The sequence below is a fragment of the Seriola aureovittata genome, chromosome 7 (genome assembly GCF_021018895.1).
Source record: "Seriola aureovittata isolate HTS-2021-v1 ecotype China chromosome 7, ASM2101889v1, whole genome shotgun sequence".
Classification (NCBI taxonomy): domain Eukaryota; kingdom Metazoa; phylum Chordata; class Actinopteri; order Carangiformes; family Carangidae; genus Seriola; species Seriola aureovittata.
In genome coordinates, this window is record NC_079370.1 from 6,624,096 (window position 1) to 6,647,566 (window position 23,471).

General features: G+C 39.5%; 1 protein-coding gene across 1 annotated transcript; it reads left to right on the forward strand.

Moving 5' to 3' along the window:
- The first annotated feature begins 161 nt into the window (after nucleotides 1–161).
- On the forward strand, nucleotides 162–21,662 carry xrcc1 (X-ray repair complementing defective repair in Chinese hamster cells 1). Its single transcript, XM_056381592.1, has 17 exons — nucleotides 162–697; nucleotides 820–912; nucleotides 2,808–2,915; nucleotides 3,009–3,167; nucleotides 3,546–3,623; nucleotides 4,052–4,175; nucleotides 4,409–4,515; nucleotides 7,069–7,231; nucleotides 7,318–7,561; nucleotides 8,931–9,047; nucleotides 14,103–14,184; nucleotides 14,291–14,393; nucleotides 17,068–17,113; nucleotides 18,311–18,447; nucleotides 18,731–18,821; nucleotides 18,928–19,003; nucleotides 19,593–21,662. Exons 1-17 carry the CDS (start codon nucleotides 647–649, stop codon nucleotides 19,698–19,700), a joined length of 1,887 nt encoding a protein of 628 aa, XP_056237567.1. The 5' UTR covers nucleotides 162–646; the 3' UTR covers nucleotides 19,701–21,662.
- The last annotated feature ends 1,809 nt before the right edge of the window (nucleotides 21,663–23,471 follow it).

Here is a 23,471-nt window from a genome sequence, read left to right on the forward strand (position 1 = left end):
GTGTTCCTAATAAACTGACAACTAAGACTAGCACTATAATACAAATTTATTTATTACAAGTACATACTCTAACCAGTTGGTGGCGACATTGCCCCGGTGATGCGCTGATTAAACTACAGAAGAAGAAGAAGAGGGGCCCGCTGATTGGATGGAGACATTGTGTGTCACAACACAACACGACACGCATCAGGCTTTTGGTGGGAAAATGAGTTCGCCTCCGTGCACATTTGTCTTAAAATTTAGAGTATAATATGTATTTTCTGAGGTTTACCGTGACGCCAAAGTAAGCGGCTATATGTCAAGTACATAACAGATTGAAAGATTACTTCACAACAGCACTTTGGGTGTGTTAAAACCAACAAGCTAATCGGGAAAAGTTCACTCTGCCTATTGTTTGCTAGCGTGCTAACACGTTAGCCAACGGTCTGTAGTTGAATAGAAACAAACGGTTTTGTAACTTTTCGGGGCTAAGTTGCTCCCACTGAGCGGAAGCTGTGTGCGTGTGTGTTTTATGTTTTATGTGTTGTTAACCGGCCACGATAACGCTTAGGGGCGAGGCAAGCGCCCGGTTGGTTTATTCACCTCCACACTTGCTAATTATTCAGTGTTGAACCTGTGAGGAATCAACAACAACAACAACAACAACATGCCTGAGATCAAGATCAAGCACGTCGTGTCTTGCAGCACCGAGGACACTGTAAGTTGTTGTTCTGTCGCTTGCACTGAATTTGTAAAATGTGTTGAGAGTCATGTGCCACTCGGACATTTAGCCAAATATGAGCCTCCCTGTCACTCACCTCTTGTCATCATGCAAAACAGACTCACAAGGCAGACAACCTGCTGAGCTCTGATACCTACAGAAAGTGGAAAGCGGCAAGACCCGGGGAGAAGCAGACATCAGTTATCCTGCAGGTATGTTTTTGCAACTCTACTCCCACATGTGTTGTTAGCTGGGGAAAATATTTTTATTCAGGGTATGTGCAGATCCCAAAAAAAAGTCTAAATGAGTTTGTTATAAAGCCTTAGAAGTTCCTGTTTTATGTGTTCCTCTTATGTGCTGTAGACAGTGTCATTTCTAACTGCTTCTGCGGGTCATGAAAAGTCTTAAAGCATTGAATTGATGTTAAATTTAATTTTCATTTCACTACCATAGACATTAACATTAGCGATAACTTTGTTTTGTATATGGTTGTGGGCTGTTGAGAGATGCCATACGCCTGTAAACTACTCGTCAGGCTGGTGTGACAGTGGATTGTGCTGCATGCAGCCTCCTGCAGGAATTCAGTTTCAATCAGAACCATTAGCAGACACTCTCTCTACTGCTTGCTGAAGTTGATAGGAAGCTCATTGATTGATTATAACTTGGAATTATTGTCATATACAGCTTGGAAGTATTGACAAATTAGATGCCAGTAAATAATAATAATTGTAGGACTTATTATCTGTACTGGTTTGAGCTGTTGGGAGATGTTACACATGTACAAAAAGTGAGACTGGTGCAACAGTGGATTGTGCATACACGAGGCTCTCGATGTATTATCATCTATTATTATTATTGTTGTTATTACTGTGTATGTTTCAGTAAAAACTAATATATTATTTATTGGTTAGTTAATCCACTCTCTCACGCTTACTATGAATTGTTTTTATATACAGCTGGGAAGGAGTGACAAAATGTCAATAAATTCACATCACCCTAATTACAGTCCTTATTGTTCCTTTTGGCTCTCTGTCATTATATGACTGGTTTGACTGTGATAATGGTATTAGATTGTTTTCTAAGTGGAGTATTAAAGGGGTCTTAAAGTCTTAAATCCCCAATATGAAGTCTAAATACTTACTCCAAGCACCAGGTGATCCAGCTAATTTGGTCCAAATCAAACAATGACCCTGAGATCTAAATTGTTGGGTATCACATCAGAACGTATTACAGCTCACTGAATCTAAAGCCAAGCTCTTTCTATATGTCTCCAATTGTTCTGCCAGTTCATCGTCTGGATGCCTTTTGTTATCCAAGTGATTAGATTTGTGAAGTCAAGTTTTCTCCAACACACAGTACATTTGTGTGGTACATTTTCATCAGCATCGTCACCATCATCACCAAATACTTCTCCTTTGTTGATATATTTGTGTCCTTTTGGGGAATCCCCTTGTTTGCATTGTCTTACACCTTCCTCAGCAGGCTGCCTATGATTCTATTTCCTCTTTTTGACCACAGACTATCTTGAAAGCAGTTATATTTTAGGGATTAGACAGAAATAAATTTGCCAGCTCTCAACCAAGTTTGGGAGACAAGAGCATATTGCAATCATCTTTACCTCTCTTCGTAGGCAGCTTAAGGCTTTAAATAATTGTAGGATCTTACAGAACATGTTAATGATCTGGTGCGACTAGTCCTTTTCTGGTTAATCATACAACTAAGAGTATCAAGATCTTTTTAGTCTCTGCCCCTCCGCTTTAAAACTCCCTGAAAACTGAGCATCTTGAGCATTTCAAAATAATATTTTCCTTTATATCACCTCCTATATATATAGTTTTAAACCAACTTTTACAGAAAGATATTTGCAGCTTTATTATGTTTTATTCCATTACTTTTAATAGTAATATCTTTGTAGTTGTGTTTAGAACAGTGCTCATTAAAAGTAATATAAGAATAACATCACAAAGTAATTGTGTCAGTAAGGGACAGTAAGTCTGTGCTCACATGTAAATGTTCCCCTGTAATTTACACGAGGATATCTAAAGCCAGGCAGCTAATTTAGCTTTTTAATGATTTAGTCCTTTAAACTGTGTTTTTCTTCTCTCAGCTGGAGAAGGAGGAGCAGGTTCACAGCATCGACATCGGAAACGAAGGCTCAGCTTTCATTGAGGTGTTAGTTGGGAATTCCTCAGCTGTCAGAGACCAGGACTATGAGGTATTGTCACAAACCAAACCAGTTAAAATATTTCTCTTCCTAACTATCTTAACTAGTAATTAAACCATATCATGTACTAATCTCTCTCTTTAGGTTCTTTTGGTCATGTCTTCCTTCATGTCCCCGACGGAGAGCCGCAATGGCACCAACATGAACCGTGTGCGTTTCTTTGGGCCCAACCAGTTGCAGAAGAGCACAGCACAGGAGAAGTGGGACAGAGTGAAAATTGTGTGTAGCCAGCCATACAGCAAGGTAATGAGCCCAACTATTTAAAATAAAAATAAAAAATCACTTCAGGTTTTATAGAGTGCAAGCCAGTATATCTGTCTAAATGTTAATTAAAAATCAAATAATTAGCAAGTACATCTGCATTTTGAGGGGATATGTTAGATTTAATCGCAGAACTGTCAACATAGAACTGACTGACTTGAAGTATAAAGCACGTGATCGCCTTACACATGCAACATAAGGATCTACATCAATACAAGCAGCATGGTTCAGTAGTTGAGTTAAGGTAACTATAATTCAAGGTGATTTCTATTAAAAAAAAAAAAGGTGTAAACTAATTGCATATATCTGTTGCTGCAAGTGAAATGAAATGTGAGATGAACTTGTCTTTGCATTTGATAGAACATAGCATACGGACTGGCCTTTGTTAAGTTCCACTCACCACCTGACAAAGATGATCCTCCTTCAACAGCTTCTCCAGTAAGTAATGCAACGTCTTGTTCTTTTAATCTTTTTAATTAAGATCATTGGGATAATTTAGTGTTAATAATATACCTGAGTTTTGGCTATGATACCAAAGCCATGATTTATGATGCCTTTGGGAAATACAAACCAAACATCTGAGCCAAACATCTTAAAGGTTCAATATTGTCTAAATACAAGGACATCATAGGACACTGGCACATAGTAATAGTCTAAATTTAGAAACTGCCTGATTATAAAAACAGTAAGAATATGAGCAGACATTTATTGCCAACTATTAGTTCTTGAACGTTTTGACGTGGCGTTTTACCTTTCCTCCGAGCTGCACTACATCTTAGCTTTACTGTCTTAAGACAACAAGGACTTAAATAAGTCCCTCCATCTTCTCTTTTGGTCCTGAACTTTACCTTCTTCTCTCCTGTAAGAAACTGACAAAGCTGGGACAGTTCAAGATGAAGGATGAGTCTCCTTCATCTGGGCCCAGCCTTCAACCTGGCAGTCTCTTCTTCAGTCGAGACAGTGCAACAAAATCCAGTCCTTCACTCAAAGGTAAAGCCATTTATTTAAATTTAGCGTCCGCTGAAGTCCAATAAAATGATAAAAATAGAAAGCCATCAGAGCACCAATTAGGTTTTAGTTAAAGCCTTATGTGCACCAGGAGAGGTAGAGCAAAGACTAAAGAGCAAAGAGGTGATTTCAAAGACATTCTTTATTGTAATGCCACTTTGTGGGAATATGTCTCCTTTGTTCCTTCACCATCCCTTTGCCCTTCTCTACTTCAGTGTCTCCCCAGAGTGAGAAGTTGAGTTATGCTGCCGCTGCCCTGCAGGCTGGTGGCACCACCCACTCGCCAGGCCAAGCTTCCTCCTCCACCTCTGCCTCACCACAGGTATTAAACATCACCATCATTTTCTTCACTGAGGGACGACCAGCAAACAGCTGCTCCCTTAATGAGCAATGTGTCATTGTAGAACAAAGGTAAAGCTGAGAGAAGATGAAACTGGAAATACAGCTGGTTAAAGGATGGGATCTATAGTAAATGGGAGTTTTGAATACCACATCACGTCCGGGAAATTTTATTAACTACTACAACTTACTACAACTAAATGGTGTCTTAAAAATCAATAAGATGACCTAATTACTCAAGTGAATTTAAATCAGATTTAAAGTCGTTTTGTTTTCACTCCTCTCTCTCTTCACATTACCTTCACAGTTTCTGACTTCAGCTCTGTCTAAATAAATTTAGCTTTCAAACAATAGTCTCTCAAGTAGAGTAAAACCTCAGGCACAGGTAAACCAAAAATGATCTGATATGCTGTCTGAACAGCTTTTCTGGCTAAAACAGTCAAACATTTTAACAATAAGTTATCTGTGTTGTAGCTTTTTCCACACGTCGAAAATATATTGGTTCATATATTCTCAAGCAGATTTCTTCGTCGTATGTTACTTCAACACAACCCAAAAATTCTAGGATGTTTATGAAAAATGAATTCAAACATTTCAATGTAAAATCAAATTGTATTGTATAACAGGTTCTTAAATTTTACAGCAGAGATCTCGCATGATGGGTCATATTTTTTATGCTGACACAAAGACCAGAGCAAGCAGCGTCCCAACACTTTATTTATTTCCTCATCTTCAAAATTCCTTTTGCCTTTTTGTGCGGTATTTTGGTGCCGAGTGCAGAGTGCATCGGTGGGTGGTTCATTCAAATGAAGCAATGCAAAGTTAGCTGTTGTTTTTTTTTTTTTGGGTGGAAAATGTCTCTTACACTGAGAATAGACATCTCAGACCCACATCTGTTTCTGCTGCACCGTTGATCTGCAGCCACTTTTTTACTTTTTCATCGCGAGAACAAACTAAATACACAGAGCATGTGCACAGATGTAAATAAACTTTTAACTGATCACTCCCCAGCCAGTTTAAATAGGAAAAAAAATGCGTTCATTGTAAATCAGTCTGCATTTATCTATAAATTATTGAATGATTCTGAGAGTGAAAAACTGAGGTGAAAAATTAAAAGCTGCTTTTTCAGTTGATTAAATCTCTGCAGCCATCTGGAGGCAGCAGGGCACATGTTGATAAATCTGTAGCCTCTGATTTCAGAAGTGCTGCGTCAGAGTGCAACGTCACTAAACATAGCTGCCGACTGTGTTTACGTTTATTAAATAACATGCATATGACACCAGACCACAGCAAGGAAAGCCTGTACATTACCACACACGTCAGACAGGTCCACCGTGACTCGGTTTTCTCTTGTTTAAGTGAGAGATCGGATTACAGTGGCTCATCAATCCTGTGTGTCGTTTCCTTTCCGACTGTCTTTTCAGCAAAAGTTGCATTTCATGTTTTATTCTTGAAATGCATCATGGTGCAAAAGCTGGTTGTGCCACATTTTATGACGCGAGCATTTCTGACGTAAGATAGAGTATAAGTAAAACTGAAATAGCATCAAGTTAATGATGCATCATTGTACAGGTTCAATAAAAACCCACACCATCTGCCTCTGGCTGCAGATGTGAGGTGCTGAGGGTTCATGTGGGGCAGTTCTTCACTTTCCCGACAACAACATGATTTCCTAGAGAAGCCTCTTTCTGTTTGTTGAGCTGTTGTTGTCATACGTCACTGTGACCGACACAGCTGTTGGAGAGCAATGAGACCACTGATGTCACTCGCTAAGAGTCAACGCATTAATCACCACATCACTGTGATTTATATTCTATCTCAACCAGCCCTTTGTGCTGCTGCACCTACATGAACCAACCAGTCAGAGATGCCCACACAGTCTGTGCACCCACGACCTACTGCTTTGTGCTTGTCATTGCACTTGAGTGGCCCTGTGTTTAAGCTCATTATGTCCCTCTGTTTTCCAAAATCACTTTATTAATTGGTAAAATCAAATTTATTGAATGGAAATTGTCACGTTTGCAGCAGCTAAATCGTAGCTTTCATCAACTTTAAAGAACAGCTTGATAAAAATACATTTCCTGACACAAATAAAAATGCATTGCTGTAACTTTGAGCCCGCTCTGAGAAGGAAAGCAGCGGGGGCTGCTGTCACAGGGGAATGACACCATCAATACCAGCCGCATGTCACTTTGACTTTTAAAAGAAAAAAGTGAATACAAAAGATCTATTTGGGTTAGCTGCACAAATACATGCCTATGCATAGGAAAGTAGTCCTAGTAGATATCCTAGTGATTGCAGTTCTGTTTCCAATTTTCTACTGTAATTGCTTTGCAACCCTTTTCTGAAAGCTATAAGAATATACAAATTTGCAGAATCATTTTTTTTGTATGCTGAGGGAAACATCTCCTCAGCATCTCCTTCAACGCATCTGTCGTAACATACGGGTGCACATTATTCTTGTCATTCTAGCGGTTTAAGCATGAAAAGGTTCCAGTTTAATTTCTAATTTCTTACATTAATTGCTTCCTCACAGCCACCAGCAAAAAGAAAATTTGAGTTCAGCAAAGAGCGGCAGTCTGTCCCTGGCCCCCCTCCTTCGAAGAAAATAAGCCCCACGGGCTCACCCGAGGGCAAAGCTGCGACCCCCAAACACAAGCCGAGCCCAGCCAGCACGCCCAGCCCCAGTGCTGCGAAAGGTAACTCTTAATTTCGTGTCTGAATCTCAGCATGCGGATTATTTCCTCACTGAAACCTTCCTTGACGGTCTGATTTGTCTCTCCAGCTTCCCTGGCACAGAAGTCTGCTGACAAGAAGAGGGAGAGTCAATCCAAATCCGAACCTAAACCCAAACAACAGAAGGCAAAATCCGAGGGAGCGCAGCAGGTCCCATTTAACCGGATCATGGAGGGGGTGGTGTTTGTCCTCAGTGGCTTCCAAAATCCATTCAGAGGGGAGCTGAGGGAAAAGGCTCTGGATATGGGAGCCAAGTACCGGCCTGACTGGACACCCGACTGCACACACCTTATGTAAGTAGCTGGCAGGAATGCAAAGGGGACATATGTGAAAACTCTGTGCTATAAGTTGTCCTTTATCATTCATAATTGTTTATGCATGCATTACTTGTATGGTACCCTTGAGGCAGTAGCTGCACATTTTGGGAAACACGTGTATTCACTTTCTTGCCAAGAGTTAGATAAGGAGATTGATCCCAGTGTCAAGTCTGCAAAGTAAATACGAAGCTACAACCGGCAGCAGCTTAGTTCAGCATGAAGACTGAACACAGGGGAAACAGTTAGCCTGGCTCTGTTTAAAGGTAACACAAACCCGCCTACCAGCTTCACTAAAACTCACTGACTAACAAGTTATATCTCATTTTTTTCACTCTCACTTCGTTCTAGGCTGAGATGTCTGGCTGCTCACTGTAGCCTCTAGTCTTATATTGAATTGACAGACGTGAGTGGTTTGAGTCTTCTCATATAACTCTCAGGAGGAAGGCAAATACACACATTTCCCAAAATGTAAAACTATTACCGTAATCCTGTATGATAGTGTTCTGTTGCTACATGGATTATAAAACAGTTAACATGGTTATAAAAACCTGTAGTAATAAAGTAGTCCACACACTATAGTCCGATGGTGCGTGTGCATAGATGGATGAAAAATTCATTGTAATTTTATTGGCATTGTTGTTTATCAGCATCCTTGTCTGTCCTCTGTGTGGGTTTTGAGACATCAGAGAAATCAGATTTTGTATTCCCATCACAGTTGTTGCTGTTAGGGAAGCTGTTCACTATAGTTTGCAGTAAACTGAGGACTCGGGGGACAAGGACAGCTCAGAAATATGGCTCCATAACGAGTAAATGAAGAGATAAATGGGAGCAAATGCGAAAGAGCTGCAAATAAGTCAAAAGATCAATACACGAAACTGCTGCATGTTGGGAGATAAGATTAAAGAAAGATGAGCAGAAAGAAAAGAGGATAAAAACAGATTTATTTGCAGGTTTCAGAGCATTTCATAAATAGTTTTAAACTGAAATGTTATGGTAAGATATCTGAGGTGTAATGATGTTTAAGTTGTGGAACTAATGTGATAAATATGATGATCGCAGTAAATAATTTTGATCTTGTTCCAGTGATGTCCTGTCATGAGAGATTTCTATCTTTAGTTCATGTTTATCATTGAAACAGATTACAGGATTGTGTCACAGCCGTGTTAGCACTCTCAGTAATTCAGTTTGATTGCATCTTGATCTCTGCTGTCTGAGCAGCCTATTGCCCTTGACAGCTTCTCTATAGTGATGTAACCGTGTGTGTGTGTGTGTGTGTGTGTGTGTGTGTGTGTGTGTGTGTGTGTGTTTGTGTACCTGATGTCTGTTTCGACCCATTAATCTCCAGCTGTGCCTTCGCTAACACCCCCAAGTACAGCCAGGTGAAATCAGCAGGGGGCATCATCGTACGGAAGGAATGGGTGATGGACTGCCACAAGCGGAAACAGAAGATCTCCTATAAACAGTAAGAGAAGATGAAATGCCAAACAAACTGGTGCAAAGAGACGACTTCATAGTAATAATAGTGAAGTTAAACTGCACTGATTTGGAAATTCACACCTGTAGAAAAGCTTGTCTTGACCACTGGAACAGCTGGATGGCATTCGCTGTCTTGTTAAAGGACACTTCCGCAGGGTGACAGCCTGGTTTTAGTGTGGAGCATGTGTCCGCTGTATGAATCCACATCTGATTAATACGTTCTCTTAAGCTACGTCTGTACCTCTATACCGCACAGTCTGCTCACAGCACTCACACTGATTGAAGCGTCCAAAAATACACCTCTCACAGCAGTGATGCCCACTTGCTACAGAGAACATTGTAACCTTGAACAGCTGATGCCTGCTGTGATCACAGATTCATCCCAGGCAGCTCCAGCAGCTCTCTAATTATATGCCTCATTACTGGGGGGAGGTTTTGCAACATCAAGGTTTTCTGTCATTGCTCCACATGAATCTGTGTCTACTGAATAATGTAGAGCTGAATACTCATCGCAGGCAATGGAAGGTCCAAATTAATTGGCATAATACTGTACTTGTGTTATACTGTACAACACTTTACTTAATCATTTAAGGAATTCCTTCATACTTGTTGCTTCCATAATGATTGTTTCTGGCTTGAAGATGAATCAATTTCCAACCAGGCTGCCACACTGCTTTATCCAAGGTTATCCAAGGTTACTGAACTCATCGGTGTCAGGCCTGTGATGCATTCAGATAATCCCAGTATGCAAAATGAAGAGTATAAGATGTCCTCTTTAAACTTAAACTGCTGGTTTCTGGAGAAAGTGCTGATATAGCAGTTTTACTATATACCATGGTGAAACATACTGATGAGCGGGATCCTGCTATATTGTCGTTAAGAAGACATTATTGTCATTATGCCGACTTTGTTTGTTTACACTGAACCAAACAAAGCCGCCATAACGCTGCCACAGTGTGTGAATTTAGAGCGTGCTGGTGTGACAGAATCAGAGCGTGATGTGTAACACAACAGCATCTTTCCCGCCACAGACGTCGACCCATTCAGGGTTTGTACCTTTTATACAGAATGGCGCGGTGGAGTAAAGGCGCACCATTCCCGTCTTGAACAGGCTGTGTAAAAGGAGATAGTGTTAAAACACAGACAGAATGTATAGTATAGCGTGTTGCCATATTACCACATTGTTCCCGCCTTCATTAGCTAATTTAGCAGCTGTATTTTGTTTAGTAACATTAGGACAGTAACCAACGAGTATTGTTATGAATCACTCTGCTGAATATTTTCTTGATTAATCATCTGGTCTATAAAACATCAGAAAACACAATTTATTATAATGTAAAAAATAATGTAAGAAAAAAAAGCTTAATCCTCACATTTGAGAACCTGAAACCTTTGAATGTTTGACATTTGTGCTGGAAAACTGACTTGAAACAGTTAGTTGATTATCAAATCAGCTGCAGATAATGACTAATGACTGCAGCTCTAAGCCACAAGCAGCACCTTATGTCTTACCATGCTAACTTCACCTCTACCCTTGTATGAAAAAATACTCAAACAATACACGCAACGTGCTGCATTCACAGTAATTTCCACTCAGAAAAACTGGACAAGCTTTAAAGTTGTTGTTTTATTTTTCTCTTCTCACCACAATGATTTGGGGAGTAATGACACCAAAGAACTGCACACAGTTCTATCACAGGCCGCATCACTGATGGTTTTGAAAACTTATCTTGTAGTGAATGATTGTGTATCTGGATGATTGATGATGGTCGTCGGCCCTGGAGAACGGTGTAGATACCTTTAATTCAAGCTTCTCATCAGCAGCTTTCTATCTTCATGCAGGTGTCCGTGCATAGTTCAAATGGGCTTGTTTGCTCTCCTTTTCAATACTACACTTGTTCTCATGCTGAATGGACACATTTTGCTGGACGTTGGTGCTGGATAGTTTGATTGTTACTGTGATCTTCCAACTATCTTTTCTCTCTTTGTGCCTTGCACTAGAACTGATTTTGTTTCATTCGTTGAACGACACCATCTTGTTAAATAACCTGCTCATTTTCAGAATGAAGTGCATGTATCTGATGCTGGTATTATTAATATCTCAAATGGATTTTATCACTAAGCATTAAATATTTGAATGTAGAGGTGAAACTATTTGTTGATGGATCAATTAGGTGATAACAGAAATTTAATTTGTAACTGTTGATAATTCATTAATCCTTTCAGTAATTTTTCAAGCAAAAATACCATAAAATTAGCTCGTTCTAGATTCTCAAGTGTGAGAATTTGCTGCTGACATCTTGAAATTTAGACCAGCAGTCTTTATTTCAAGATGTCACCATAGATGTCGAGTAATTAAACAATTGACAGTTAATGGAAATAATCATTAGGTTTCAGCTGTGGTTGAGTTACAAAGGCACAGGAGGAGGAGTCACAGACCTTCATTAGTCTGCCTGTCTGTGGTTATGATTAGTTATGTGGATGTGACTGTCATTTCAAAGATATCGTTATCATCCAGCTCCAGCAGGTTACATCTGTAGATAAGACAGGCTGCACGGAAATCAATTTTTGCTCATGTTAGTCTTCAAAACCAGAAATGAAAGCGATCAGAGTTATGTTTTGATGGGATTATTCTAGACAGTCAGACAGTATGCATATGAGCTATGCAGAGAGACTGAGGGAGTAATGTGGAAAGCCTTTTTACAAAGTACTGCTGAAGGGCGCTGGAGAAACGATGCTGTGGTTTTATGAAGTCTGCTCCATACTTCAAGATTCTCAAAAATGCATTGTAATGAGAAGTTCACTGCAGCCAATGTCATCATTCCCCCTCATGTTCGCCTTTCTCAGTCAGTTTCTGATTGTGCCGAAGATCCCTCACCCCCACCCCCCCCCCCCGCTGCATCCCGCTCTCTTGTTGTCAGAATAATCCATTCCCCTGCCCACCTCTGCTATTGTGCAGCGCGTGGAGTGTGCAGCTTTGATGATGTATCCTTTATTTAAAAGCTGCATCTGCTATGGGTAATTAAAGAGACCACTTACTTTGATGATGACAAGTACCCAAACAAATATGCACGCTCACACTCCCAAACTGTTGCCCAATCATGCACACAAACACTTTATCACTGAGCATCTGTAGGCAAATGCACAGCTTCACTGAGCTCCTGTTATGCATAAGGATTGTAGTGTATATATTAATGAGATGGTGACATCAGCTAAGCACCGCAGAAATGCTTTCTCCTCACACATTATCTGATCTGTGAGGATCCAGAGATGGACAGAAAGAGGGGAGAGTAGAAAACACTCAAGCGGCTCTACAACATCCCATCACAATAGAACTGAATAAGTAAACAAATATCTCATTAAAACCGAAGCTCTGTTGCAACATCCCATGAGGACTTGGCGTGTTGGAGCCAAAATATCGGCACAATCGTGCCACGATTAATCTACGACACACAAAACTTCAGCACATACAAAAACCCAACACATAAAAGTTGTAATGTGAAAATTTTCCCTGCATCCTCAAGGGCTTTGTGCCAGAAGTGTGTCAAGTGCAGACATTATGTTATCGCCATTAACAAAATGAGCATTTATTAAAAACAAGCAATTTTCAAATTGTGGCCTTGGGCTCTGGGAGTGTGTGAGACTATTTTTGGTGTTTCTAGATTAAACAATTAAGCAGATCTGTCAACAATGAGAAATTAATTTTGCCTATTTAAGCAAAGTCATGATGATACTGATCTCGGACAAACTTTAGTCCTCAACAGGTGGATTTCTGCATAAATTTGCTAAAACGAATAATCAACAGAAAATGTTCAGTAACAATTATATGTGTTGCTCTCAGAACTCCAAAGATGTTCATTTAATAACTTAAAAATGACTTGAATCGTTACACAATTATTAGAATCATTTCAGCTTTTATTATAATCTGGTTTTACTCTGCTCAAATAAACCACCTGTGTCTCCAGTTCACGTGAAGTCGAACAGATCTCGCTCCTTGTTCTGCTTGTGAGGTAACGGCACTTTCATAAGCAACAGATACTGTATTACTCCTCTTGCCGACAGTGTCTGTTTTCATTTTTCAATTTCCTGGGCCTTGAGTTTTATGAAACCAGAAAGCGTAGGTCAATAAAATGTCTCCCTATAGTGTGCACGGAAATGATTGGACCTTTACGCTGGTATTTGAACTCACGGCACGTCACACTCTCAGGCTGATAATGTCCAGGTGACTTTATAGTGGCTTGAGGAGATATATGGAGAGGGTGGGGAGAAATGTCACATCCTCATTTTATTCTGTGTCTGTGCGTGAGTACAGGAGGCAGGATTTTCTGATTGTACCTTGCCTGTTTTTCTTTATGACCCATCCATTTCCTGGATTGTTATCACCACTCTTTTGTATTCTCTGTGGAAGTGATTGTAACATTTGGGTTTTTATTTCTCCTCACACTCCTCTTCATCTTTGCAGAGAACATTACAGATGGAGTCATGATCTCTCTTGTGCCAGAACAGTTCCTAAATCTTCTATGGATCTTTTATCTTCGTGTGTTATCTGATTGTTTGTTGTACATTTAATTCATCTTTGTGGAAAGTTCAGCTTTGGGGACAATGATTAGTTTTTGATTTGGATCCAATGATTATGTTGTGAGATAGAGCATCTAACCAACTCTCATGAAAAAAAAGATTTTATCGGGTATCAGAGCGTCGCAGTCCTGTCAGCCATGTCAGCTCTCACTTTTACACATCAGTCTGACCGTGTGACATCCTCCGCTGACGGCTTAAAGTCAGTAGATTAGACTTTTTTCCCCAGCATGCCATCTTCAGTGTATTTAATATACAGGCAGTGGTAATGTTTTAAACATCAGGACATCCTGGTGGAAAACTATTACCTTCACTTTGAACCTTGTTTTTGTTCCACTATCGCCTGACAAAAGGTCCACTGAGGTTTGAAACATTGTAAAGCTGATATATTGTGCAGGCATCATTTTGCCTCTGGTCTTAAATCATGCTGACACATTTTGTTCACTCGTTTTTTGTCTTCCTCCAGGTATTTGATGGATGGAGCGGAGTCAAGCTCAGAGAGCGAAATGGAAGTGGATGACCAGAGTGAAGAGGAAATGAACGCAAAAGTAAATTTGTTTTTTTATTAGAAAAATATAATAATAAATGAAAGATTCGTTTTCCATCTTGAAAGTGTCAGTCAGTTTTAACATTCTGTCCTTGCTGATCTTGCAGACTCCACAGAAGCAGGAGAGACAAATCGCTCCCAAAAAGACGCTAGAGAAGAGGAACGAAGATGAAGATGAATATGCTGGCTCCACTGATGTGGATGAACCAGGTTTGCATCAAACTACTTAAATGGAAATCCCACTGAGAAGTAAATGTGACTGAACTTTACCTGATGTTTCAGTCAACATCAGCATTGCCACTTCAGTGACTCCCCACTTCTCTTACTTTCAGAAACTGTTGTTGTGATAAAAGACAGAAAGCACATTATTGTTCTGGAAAAAAGGAGCTACAAGGTGACAGCTTTGCAAGGTCTTAGATTTGAGTTTTTGAGTGACGTGTAGCCTACAGGCGGACAGACAGGGTGTAATGACATGAAAAGAAGTAGGTAGTCGGTCCACTGAAAACATGAAATAGAGGAAATGGAAGAATGACAGCCACGGTCAAAGAGGCATTTAGAGTTTGGATACAGTGTGGGTGGAAAGAAATAAACAAAGAAAGAAAATATTCTACAAAAATGAAGGTTAAAACAGACATTTTTCTTGCAAGTTGTGTTGGACAGCTCCTTTAAAACAGCCCATTTTTAAACTAACTTAAAAGTTGAACTTAACAGTAGCACCTTGGGTTGTGAACTGTAAATTCTCAAAAGTACAAGCTGATGTACAAATGATAGCCAGAGGCACGGTATGTATGAGTGGAATAAAGTCCAGGTCTGAAAAGACTGGGTAGAAGAGAGAGGAAACTAAAGTGTCTGAGTTACGCAGCACTCATGTACGTGTTGGAGGCTTCAACAGATGCTTCTCATTCACTCTAAATGGGGTGACGTGAAAAGTTTTCTCAAGTGGCAGCGCAGGTATCAGTGTATCAAATCAAGTTCATTCAGATGTTCCAGCGTAGACACTAGCATTTCAAATCACGTTGCAAAATATCCAGAGAGAGCCGTGTGGGTGAAGGAGAGGTTGATTAATGCGTTTGGGAATCAGCCTGTTCCCTAAGATCAGAGTTTATTTATACACTGGGACACAAACTGGAGAATTCAGTCGTAGAGACGTTGGGGACCATCAAGTGTTAATGCAACACGTACATGAGTGGTCCGTTAAATTCATGCAGAGTTTATACATACTACTTACATTTACACAGGATATTAGTACTCACCGCTCAACTATGAGTTTCTTTCATCTCTGAACAAAAACACTCTTCTCCTTCACTGATTGATTCTGATCAATGACTTGCTTTAATCATTGTTAAGCTGCCATTTAAGAAAATGTCCCTCAAGAGAAGGAAGTGGATTTTACCCCCTTAGCTGCTGGAAGGCTTTTAATAGTTTTCAGAAATTTATAGTCAAACAAACAGAAGTCCTCCTGCTGGGAATCGATAACAACATGCGATACATATCTGAATCCGAACGCATTTAGTGGCTGACATTCATTTCCCCACAAAGGAAAGATTTTTAAAATCCCCTCACTTTACATCTAACGCCACCAACAGGTCACAATTTCACTTTGTCCAGTAACGAATTCCCATCAGCCTCAACTGCGCTTTGTTTAGTGGTAATTAGCAAACGTTAGCTTTATTTGGGGCTTTATTTGACACTTGACGGTCTAGAGAGAGACAGGAAACAAGGACAGAAAGAGAGGGGAATGATAAGACAACAAAGGTCCTCCTGCTGGGAATCGAACAATGGACGTTGTGATTATGTGTTCAACACTTCAATCACCGGATGCCCATAAAATTTTATGAATTCTTCTTTCTGCTTTTATTAATTCCTCTTTTGTTTGTGTCTGGGAATCAGAGTTTCACATTTTTTCTAGTTATTTGAAATAGATGAAACCAGTAAATTAAGAGAGACAGGAAAACACAATTTCCCGTACAGATCTGCATTGCAAAGACAGAAGAGCTGAATTGTATGTGGCTATGAACCATGGGAAGGGATTCATTCTAATAGCTCAAATAACTAAAGAGGGAGAGGGGGAAGCACTGTAGCTGCAGAGGACTGAATGAATTGAAAAGGGCAAGGGGACAATGTGAGAGGCCATGGGAATAGACAAAAGGGATCATCTTTATGAAGCACTTGGAAATGGATGAGTTGACAACGCCATCAATGTAAAGAACAAGAACAACATACATACTGATAGATGCTGTTTGAGGGAGACACCAGAACGGAGGAAAGACGTAATCACTGTGAAGGGACTTGTGCATGATTCTCATTTCTATGTTAATGCAAGGCCAGAAGTAAAGTGCCGAGGTGCATCAGTGAGGACACAACAAACAGTGACCTACCAAACACGTATAGGCAGACAGCATTTTAATTAGAGCTTCCTCTCTTTTATCTGCCGGCAACAACACGATTGTAATATTATGGTAATAGGAAGAGTTTCCAACAAGGTTACGTTCTTTTAATTGCTGATGCATGTTTCATGGAAATTCTTCTCTGCCTTCTTTGCATAATGAAAATGAATAGCATCTTGTAGAAAATATGATAGCAAGATTAAACTCTTTTCCTCCATATGGGCAGAAATTTAAAGCAGATTCAATTCTTTGACATTTGATTATCATAGTAAATTAGTTTTTAAGATTAAGGCCAGAGTGCAGTGATGGTAATTTAAAGAACTGAGATACAGCAACAACCTTGTGTTCTCAGTCAGTTGATATATTCCTCACTAAAACGTTTCATGGTTATCAACTTATATTTAATTTTCAGCTCTGCCTTTTCTAGTATTACAATAAATCAGTTTTCTGTTAAAAAAAAATTTCCTCTATTGACATATTAACAAATCATTTCATAGGAGGTGATGATGAATCTGCCGTGGACACAGAGGACGAGCTGCAGAGGTAAGCACAACAAATAAAGTCAATGATGCTCTTTGCAATATTGATGTGGACAAGTTTGTTCTTCCGTGTCCTTCATGGCCGCTGCCTCCATCTCTGCTCTCTCGTTGCTATGGTAGTAAAATGACCATTGATTCATTTTGAAATCTTTAAGTTAAGTCGTTTAAGTGTTTTTTTGTCACCCGTAAGGGGATATCTTGAGAAAGCCTTCCAGGAAATGACTTAGGAAACTATTACTGAATTAGAGAGACATTGTTTACTTCTGCGTTACATTCATACTGAAATACAGAACTAAGAGCAATAGTCATTGGAACAGCTACGTTTTCTACATTTACTTAAAGTGGCAATGTCAAAGATTTTCGTTTAAATAAGTGTTGTTTGAGTCCCGGTTACTCCATATCAAATGACAGTGTGTAATGTGAAAGGTGCTGTATGTTTTAACAAACCCACAGAGAATTTTCTCCCCACACTGCAGTACAACTCAGCTCTATGGAGCGTTTTAGTGTCTTTTAGCTCGTTGTTTTGGTTTTAAAACTTGCAGCTTTATTGTTTTGGCTCGATCTTGCTGCTTCTCAGCACACACACAAAAAAAAAGCCACCCTGAAAAAAGTCAACTGTAAACTTAGCAACGAGCTGATGAACATAGTGGAGCATTTAGCAGCTAAAGAGCCAATTATTTCCCTCAGGAGATGGTAGAGACCAAAATCAGAGCTAAAAGAGAGTGAGTACTGGACTTTGCTGGAGGTGTAAGTAAGAAAATGTTTGTATAGATGTTTGTTGCAGCAACTTAAGATGAGATGAAGATGATAATGTGCAGATGTTGTGATCATAGCTTGTTTTCACTGCCTCCAGAGTAGCCAAACAATCTATTGATACACATTTTTTTTTAAATCCTGCATTGTTTACATCCATGTTCACAGCTTTCAGCTTTCTTCTTCCCTGCCTTTGCTTGTGGGATTATTCCATTTCTTGGCGTGTTACTGCGACCTCTATAACAGTGGAATAATATGAAACCGATGGCAGGAATGCAGTTTACATCAGCCAGGACTTAGGATTCATTATTTCCATAAAAATGAGACCTGTTGAGTTCAGACAAGACAAGAAAAACGAAGACAAATGGGGAGCTTTCTTCTTTCGAGAGGCAGGTAACATGTAGCATACAAGATGTAACCTTTTTTTTTTTTTTTGTCCTTGTGAAAGAGTGGAGAATGAGAACAGACAGAAGAAAGCAGCAGCAGAAGTGAAGATGGTGAAAGAGGAGGATCCGTACGGGGGGTCGACAGATGAAAACACAGACGCTGAGGCTGAAGAGGATCATCCCATCCCGGACCTACCAGGTATGTCTCTCTTTGTTCTTATCTCCATGTCCTGTCTGTCTCTCTTGTCTGTTCCTGTTCCTATCACAGGAAAAGATGTCCTTTCTTCCTCATGGGACATTACAAACACTGACAGAAAGTAATTGGATTCCTTTCTGCCTTTCAGGAACACCACTCACATTCTGTGTTGTCTGTGTTTTCTTCTTCCTTTATCAAAGAGGACCTGTAATTACTGCTCTTACATATTGTGTAGTCATCAGTTGAACTCTGCTCCTTTCTCTTCCCATTTTCTCATTTCTTCCAGACTTCCTGAGCGGAAAGCACTTTTTCCTCTACGGCAAATTTCCTAACAACGAGAGACGCCTAATGTTGCGATACATTATTGCCTTTAATGGGTGAGAAAGATTTCTAGAAGTAACTGGCTACAACTTAAATTGGTCGCAGGAATTCAATGCCTGTAATTAAATCACATTGTAAGACGCGCTGTTGTCTCTGCTCCAGAGTGATCGAGGACTACATGACAGAGAAAGTGCAGTTTGTGGTGACCAGTGAGGGGTGGCATGACTCTTTTGAAGACGTGAGTAGAGTCTTTTTCTTCTTTCTCTCTTCGTTGTTGCATCAGTGTTGCTTTGGCAATCACAGCTAAATAATAACATCTTACTTGGGCTTGAAAATTTTGAGTATTTTGTGCAAATGAGGGTTTGAACATGCGTGTGGCATGACTCACATGCTTCCACAGACAACATGATTCTGTTAAGGTAATTGCTTTAGGAACCTGAAGTGCTGCTCAGTTACATTAAGTGCACAAATGAAAATCTCTTCTCATAAAGCCAGCCGTTTTCTGTTAAACAGCACTTATTTTAATTTTTTGAAGGTATAATCAAATAAAAGCAAAAAGGTTGCCTGAGTGTTTTAGCATCCCCAGTGAAAACGCTGCAGGATTCGGACCAAGCAGCTTTTGAATCTGTTTGAAATTGTGGTCCAGAGTTGGTTTTCAGCCATTCGAGAGCCTTGTTAGCATCTGATTTATCAGTTTGGCTACACACAGTCTTAGCTTTCAGTTTTTCAAAGGGTTTATACCTCTTCCTGTGAGTCTCTTTGTATTGCAATAAGAACACTTCATTACCTCTCTGTTTCTCTCACCTTTACTCTCCCCTCCATCGCAGGCACTGATGGAGAACGGCAATCTGAACTTTGTCAAACCCGCATGGATTTACGCAATCAATGAACGACAAAAGATGCTGCCCTATCAACCCTACTCTGTTGTCCCCTGAACAATACACACAAAAGTGTGTCCAGACACACCGAGACTTCATGTCCTGATGAAGCAGCCATGGGGAAAGCCATAAAAAAAAAAGTTTCTTTTTCAGATTCACCACTTTTCTTAGAAGAAGCAATAAACCAATTCTAGTTCATTAATGACTTTATACTTGCAATTCATGAAATATCTTCAGTCCTTGTCCAGTTTACATAAAAGGAAAGTTTCCACCACGGATGTTCTCACCTTTTGGTCAAGCTAGGAAAAATGTGAAAAATATTTAAATGGTGTCTGTTGAAATTAATGCTAGAATGAGGTTTAGATTTATTATAAGTATTTTATTTGAAGCTTGTTAGCCCTAGCTTGGCCACAAAGTAACATCATCAGTGTGCTTCTCAGTCTCTTGGGCTTTATGCACGAAGAACACTCTCCGATTCAGGACTTGTTTGAATTTCTTGGTTCCTGTGCTGCAGTTTGCTGCTGCTTACCTCAGCTACCTCAGGCTCTGTCTGGAAATGAGTTATCACCCTGTCCTGCAGCGCTGATAAGACGCTGACTTGTGTAAGCGGGTAGACTGTTATGAGACCAGCCCAAAGTCAGGTGAAAGTTGCCTGTTATTGAAGCCTTGTAGCCACCAAACGCAAAAATCAAGGCAACTGAAAACTGAAAATGAAATTTAAGACTGGTGTGACTGGTGTTTGTTATTTTCCTTTTTTTATTTTATTAAATGCCATAAGTGGTAAAGTGATGGGTTTCTGTGTGTTGTTTAAGTTTGATATATATCTGAATTTGTGATTTGGTTTTATTGACATTAAGTATTACAAGAGATGGACTCGACAGATGTGAGGATGTAAAACAGGCGTCGGTGTTCTGCGCCTGAGGTCACATGGAAATGTCGGGTCTACCATCTGCTTTGGTTTGTTCCGTTGTCCAGATTGACTTATTTGAGTCACTATCTTAAACTTCTTTTTCTTATAGTACTTAATTATTTTGTCTAAATAAAAAAAAAAAAAGATTTTTAATTAAACGTATTGCTCTCCTTTTATTCATCAAGCTGTCTTTGCACTCAGCTGCTCTCATCCCTTCCTATGCTTTCCTCTGTGTTTGCAGCTCGAGTGGCACTCTCTCCCTTTTCATTCCTTCTCTCATCTCTAGCCTTCTCTCCTCTCTCTAATTTACTTCTCCTCCTGTTTTGTGCCCTGGAGCACTGGGTCTTCTGCTCTTCAGTCAAGGGGATTAGAAAGCTGGAATGTGGATGAGAGACAGGGAAAGAGGGATGGTTGCAGGGGAGAGAGAGGCTTCAGGAAAGATGAAAAGGTTTGGATTCTCAGCAAGTATGTATTTTTAAAGTAGCCAAGGATGTGTCTGTTTTATTCTTCTTCTTCTTGTGTAAGGTAAATTCACAGACACATACCACCAAGCGTGAGGCATGTTCGCACCGCTTCCTGCAACTTTCTACCAAGCTTTGATTTGCTTTTCATAAAGGGAAAAACGCAAGGGCAAATCCATTTAGGTCTGGAAGTGGGAAAATTTACAGCAGCTAACGGCACCATCCTGATACAGTGTCACGTTTCGTTTAAATGCATATCTGTCCCCGGGACGCACAGAGGATAGATTGTCCCATTTGACAGGTTGGCTTCGTTCAAACAGCAGCGTTTCCACGCATAAATTTTATTTATTTTTTTGCTTTTAGCATTTTTACTTCTCCTCGTGAATCTCGGCAGTGACCTTGTCTTCTGATTTAGAAAGCCAAACATTGTGTGGCTCTGTAGTTTTAATGCTCATTATCACTGATGTTTTCCTTGTTCTTTCTTCCTTCATTATTGAAGTGGAGGCGGGTGAATACATGTGCAAAAATGTTTTCTATTTGTAATTCCTTTAGATCACTTTTGTAGAGATCTGTTTTCACTTTGACACTTCAGACTGTTTTTCTATTTGTCAGTGTAAAGAAATATAATAAAAACCCACATTAAATCTACTTCAATTCAACTTTGTACAATAAAACATGAACATTTCCAAGGAGGCTCAATAGTGTACATGGAGAAATTCACTCAACATTTCCGTCAAACCAACCACCTCCTAACACTGGTGTGGGTGAGCTCTTCAATACGCTGAGACCAAATTTGTTTACGTGCTGGAACTATCCTTCTAACTTTCTGTGTGATATCTTTCACCCAAAAGTACGACGAAAAAATGATTTTCTCTTCATTGTGTCTCCCATCATTATCATGCAGGTACCGTATGATGTAATAAAAACAAAAGAGTAAAAGGTTATTCACTCTGCATTTTAATTTCAGTGTATTATTGATGAAAAGACTGACCTTATATAAATCCTCGACTGCTAAGTCAGTTCAGCAAAAGATTCGATTGATTTTGCCCCTGAGTGCTGAGGTATTTTCCCCAGGGAGGCTCAGACGCTCTTGCAAATTGAAATGATGGTTCCTGCTGGTGTTTCAGGAGTGTGCCAAGTCAAACGGTGCGAATCAGCCCGGATAGATTTTAACCTGTAGTTTGCGATTAGTCGACTGGAGCGGAGAGTAGAGTGGTTAAAATCATGGGTATTTGAAAACAAACAAACAAACAAACAAAAAAACTTTTAACAAAATCATGTGATGCATATGAAATGTTTTTGGTGTTTATAAATAAAAATGTGAATTCCCATTTTGGAGTCAAAATTCATAGTACCAAAAATAAAAGTAGTCTTTATGCAGAATGGAGCATTTCAGAATAATATATATATATATGTATGATATTGTATTTGAATTATTGTGCTCTTGTCACAGGTTTTTCTGCCATGGACTAGTTTGCACCTGTTCAACTCCAATTGGCATGACGTCTCTGGAACCATTTCTATTTTTTATTTTTTTATTTTACCATTAGAGTTATTGTACTCTTCATCACTTAGATTTAGTACAAGTTTATTATGATCTTGGACTCATTTCTTAATATATGACACTTTTTGGCGACTTAACACAGTTTCTTTGACCTTCCTTGGCAAAGGTGTATTGCTGCCCTCTGCTACAGAGAAGAAGGGACAAAATCAAATCGATTCTCATCTTTTAGCGAGGAAGCAAATAAGCGCAGAATGTGGAACTATAGGTTAAAGGTATAGTGTAGTATACCTTTAGTAGACCTTAAAGTTATAATATGTGACTTTTCCACATTAGAATGTCTAATATTGACTATACCTATATTTTTTGAGTTATTTACTTCCAATATCATAAACGTATCCAGCACTTTTCAAACCTAGAGAAATAACAATGACATCATATCCCCTTTGCACATGCATCAGTCTTGTGGTTGTGTGCCAGAAGCTTAAAACTTACTTTTTTATCCAGTTTTAAGCCACATATTTAAGATACACTTTTTATACCTCAGTTGTTTTCATGTATTTCAACCGAATGAAAGATTTTAGTCATCGGATATCTGGATCTTAAGTTATAAAAGAAAAAAGCCTATTAAATGTTTGGCAGATCAGCTCCCAGCCCCTCCCTGATGTCCCGCGTCCTCCGTACAGCACCTGCAAAACACCTCAGCTCCTGGTAAAAACCTGAACGACTGCACTGGGAGAAGCTGATCGCAATGCCCATGAGGACAACAACTCCCATAATCCAACGCTCCCTCAGGATCTCACCAAATGAAGTCTTTTGTTATTGTTTTGAAAGAGAGAAGTTACATACTGTACTTCTGAGGAATTGTATAGAATAGTAGTTATACCTTTAGTACAGGCCTTCGGTGAGGTAAAGTATACCTTAAGGTAGGCTATAGTATTAGAGGTATTGTACAC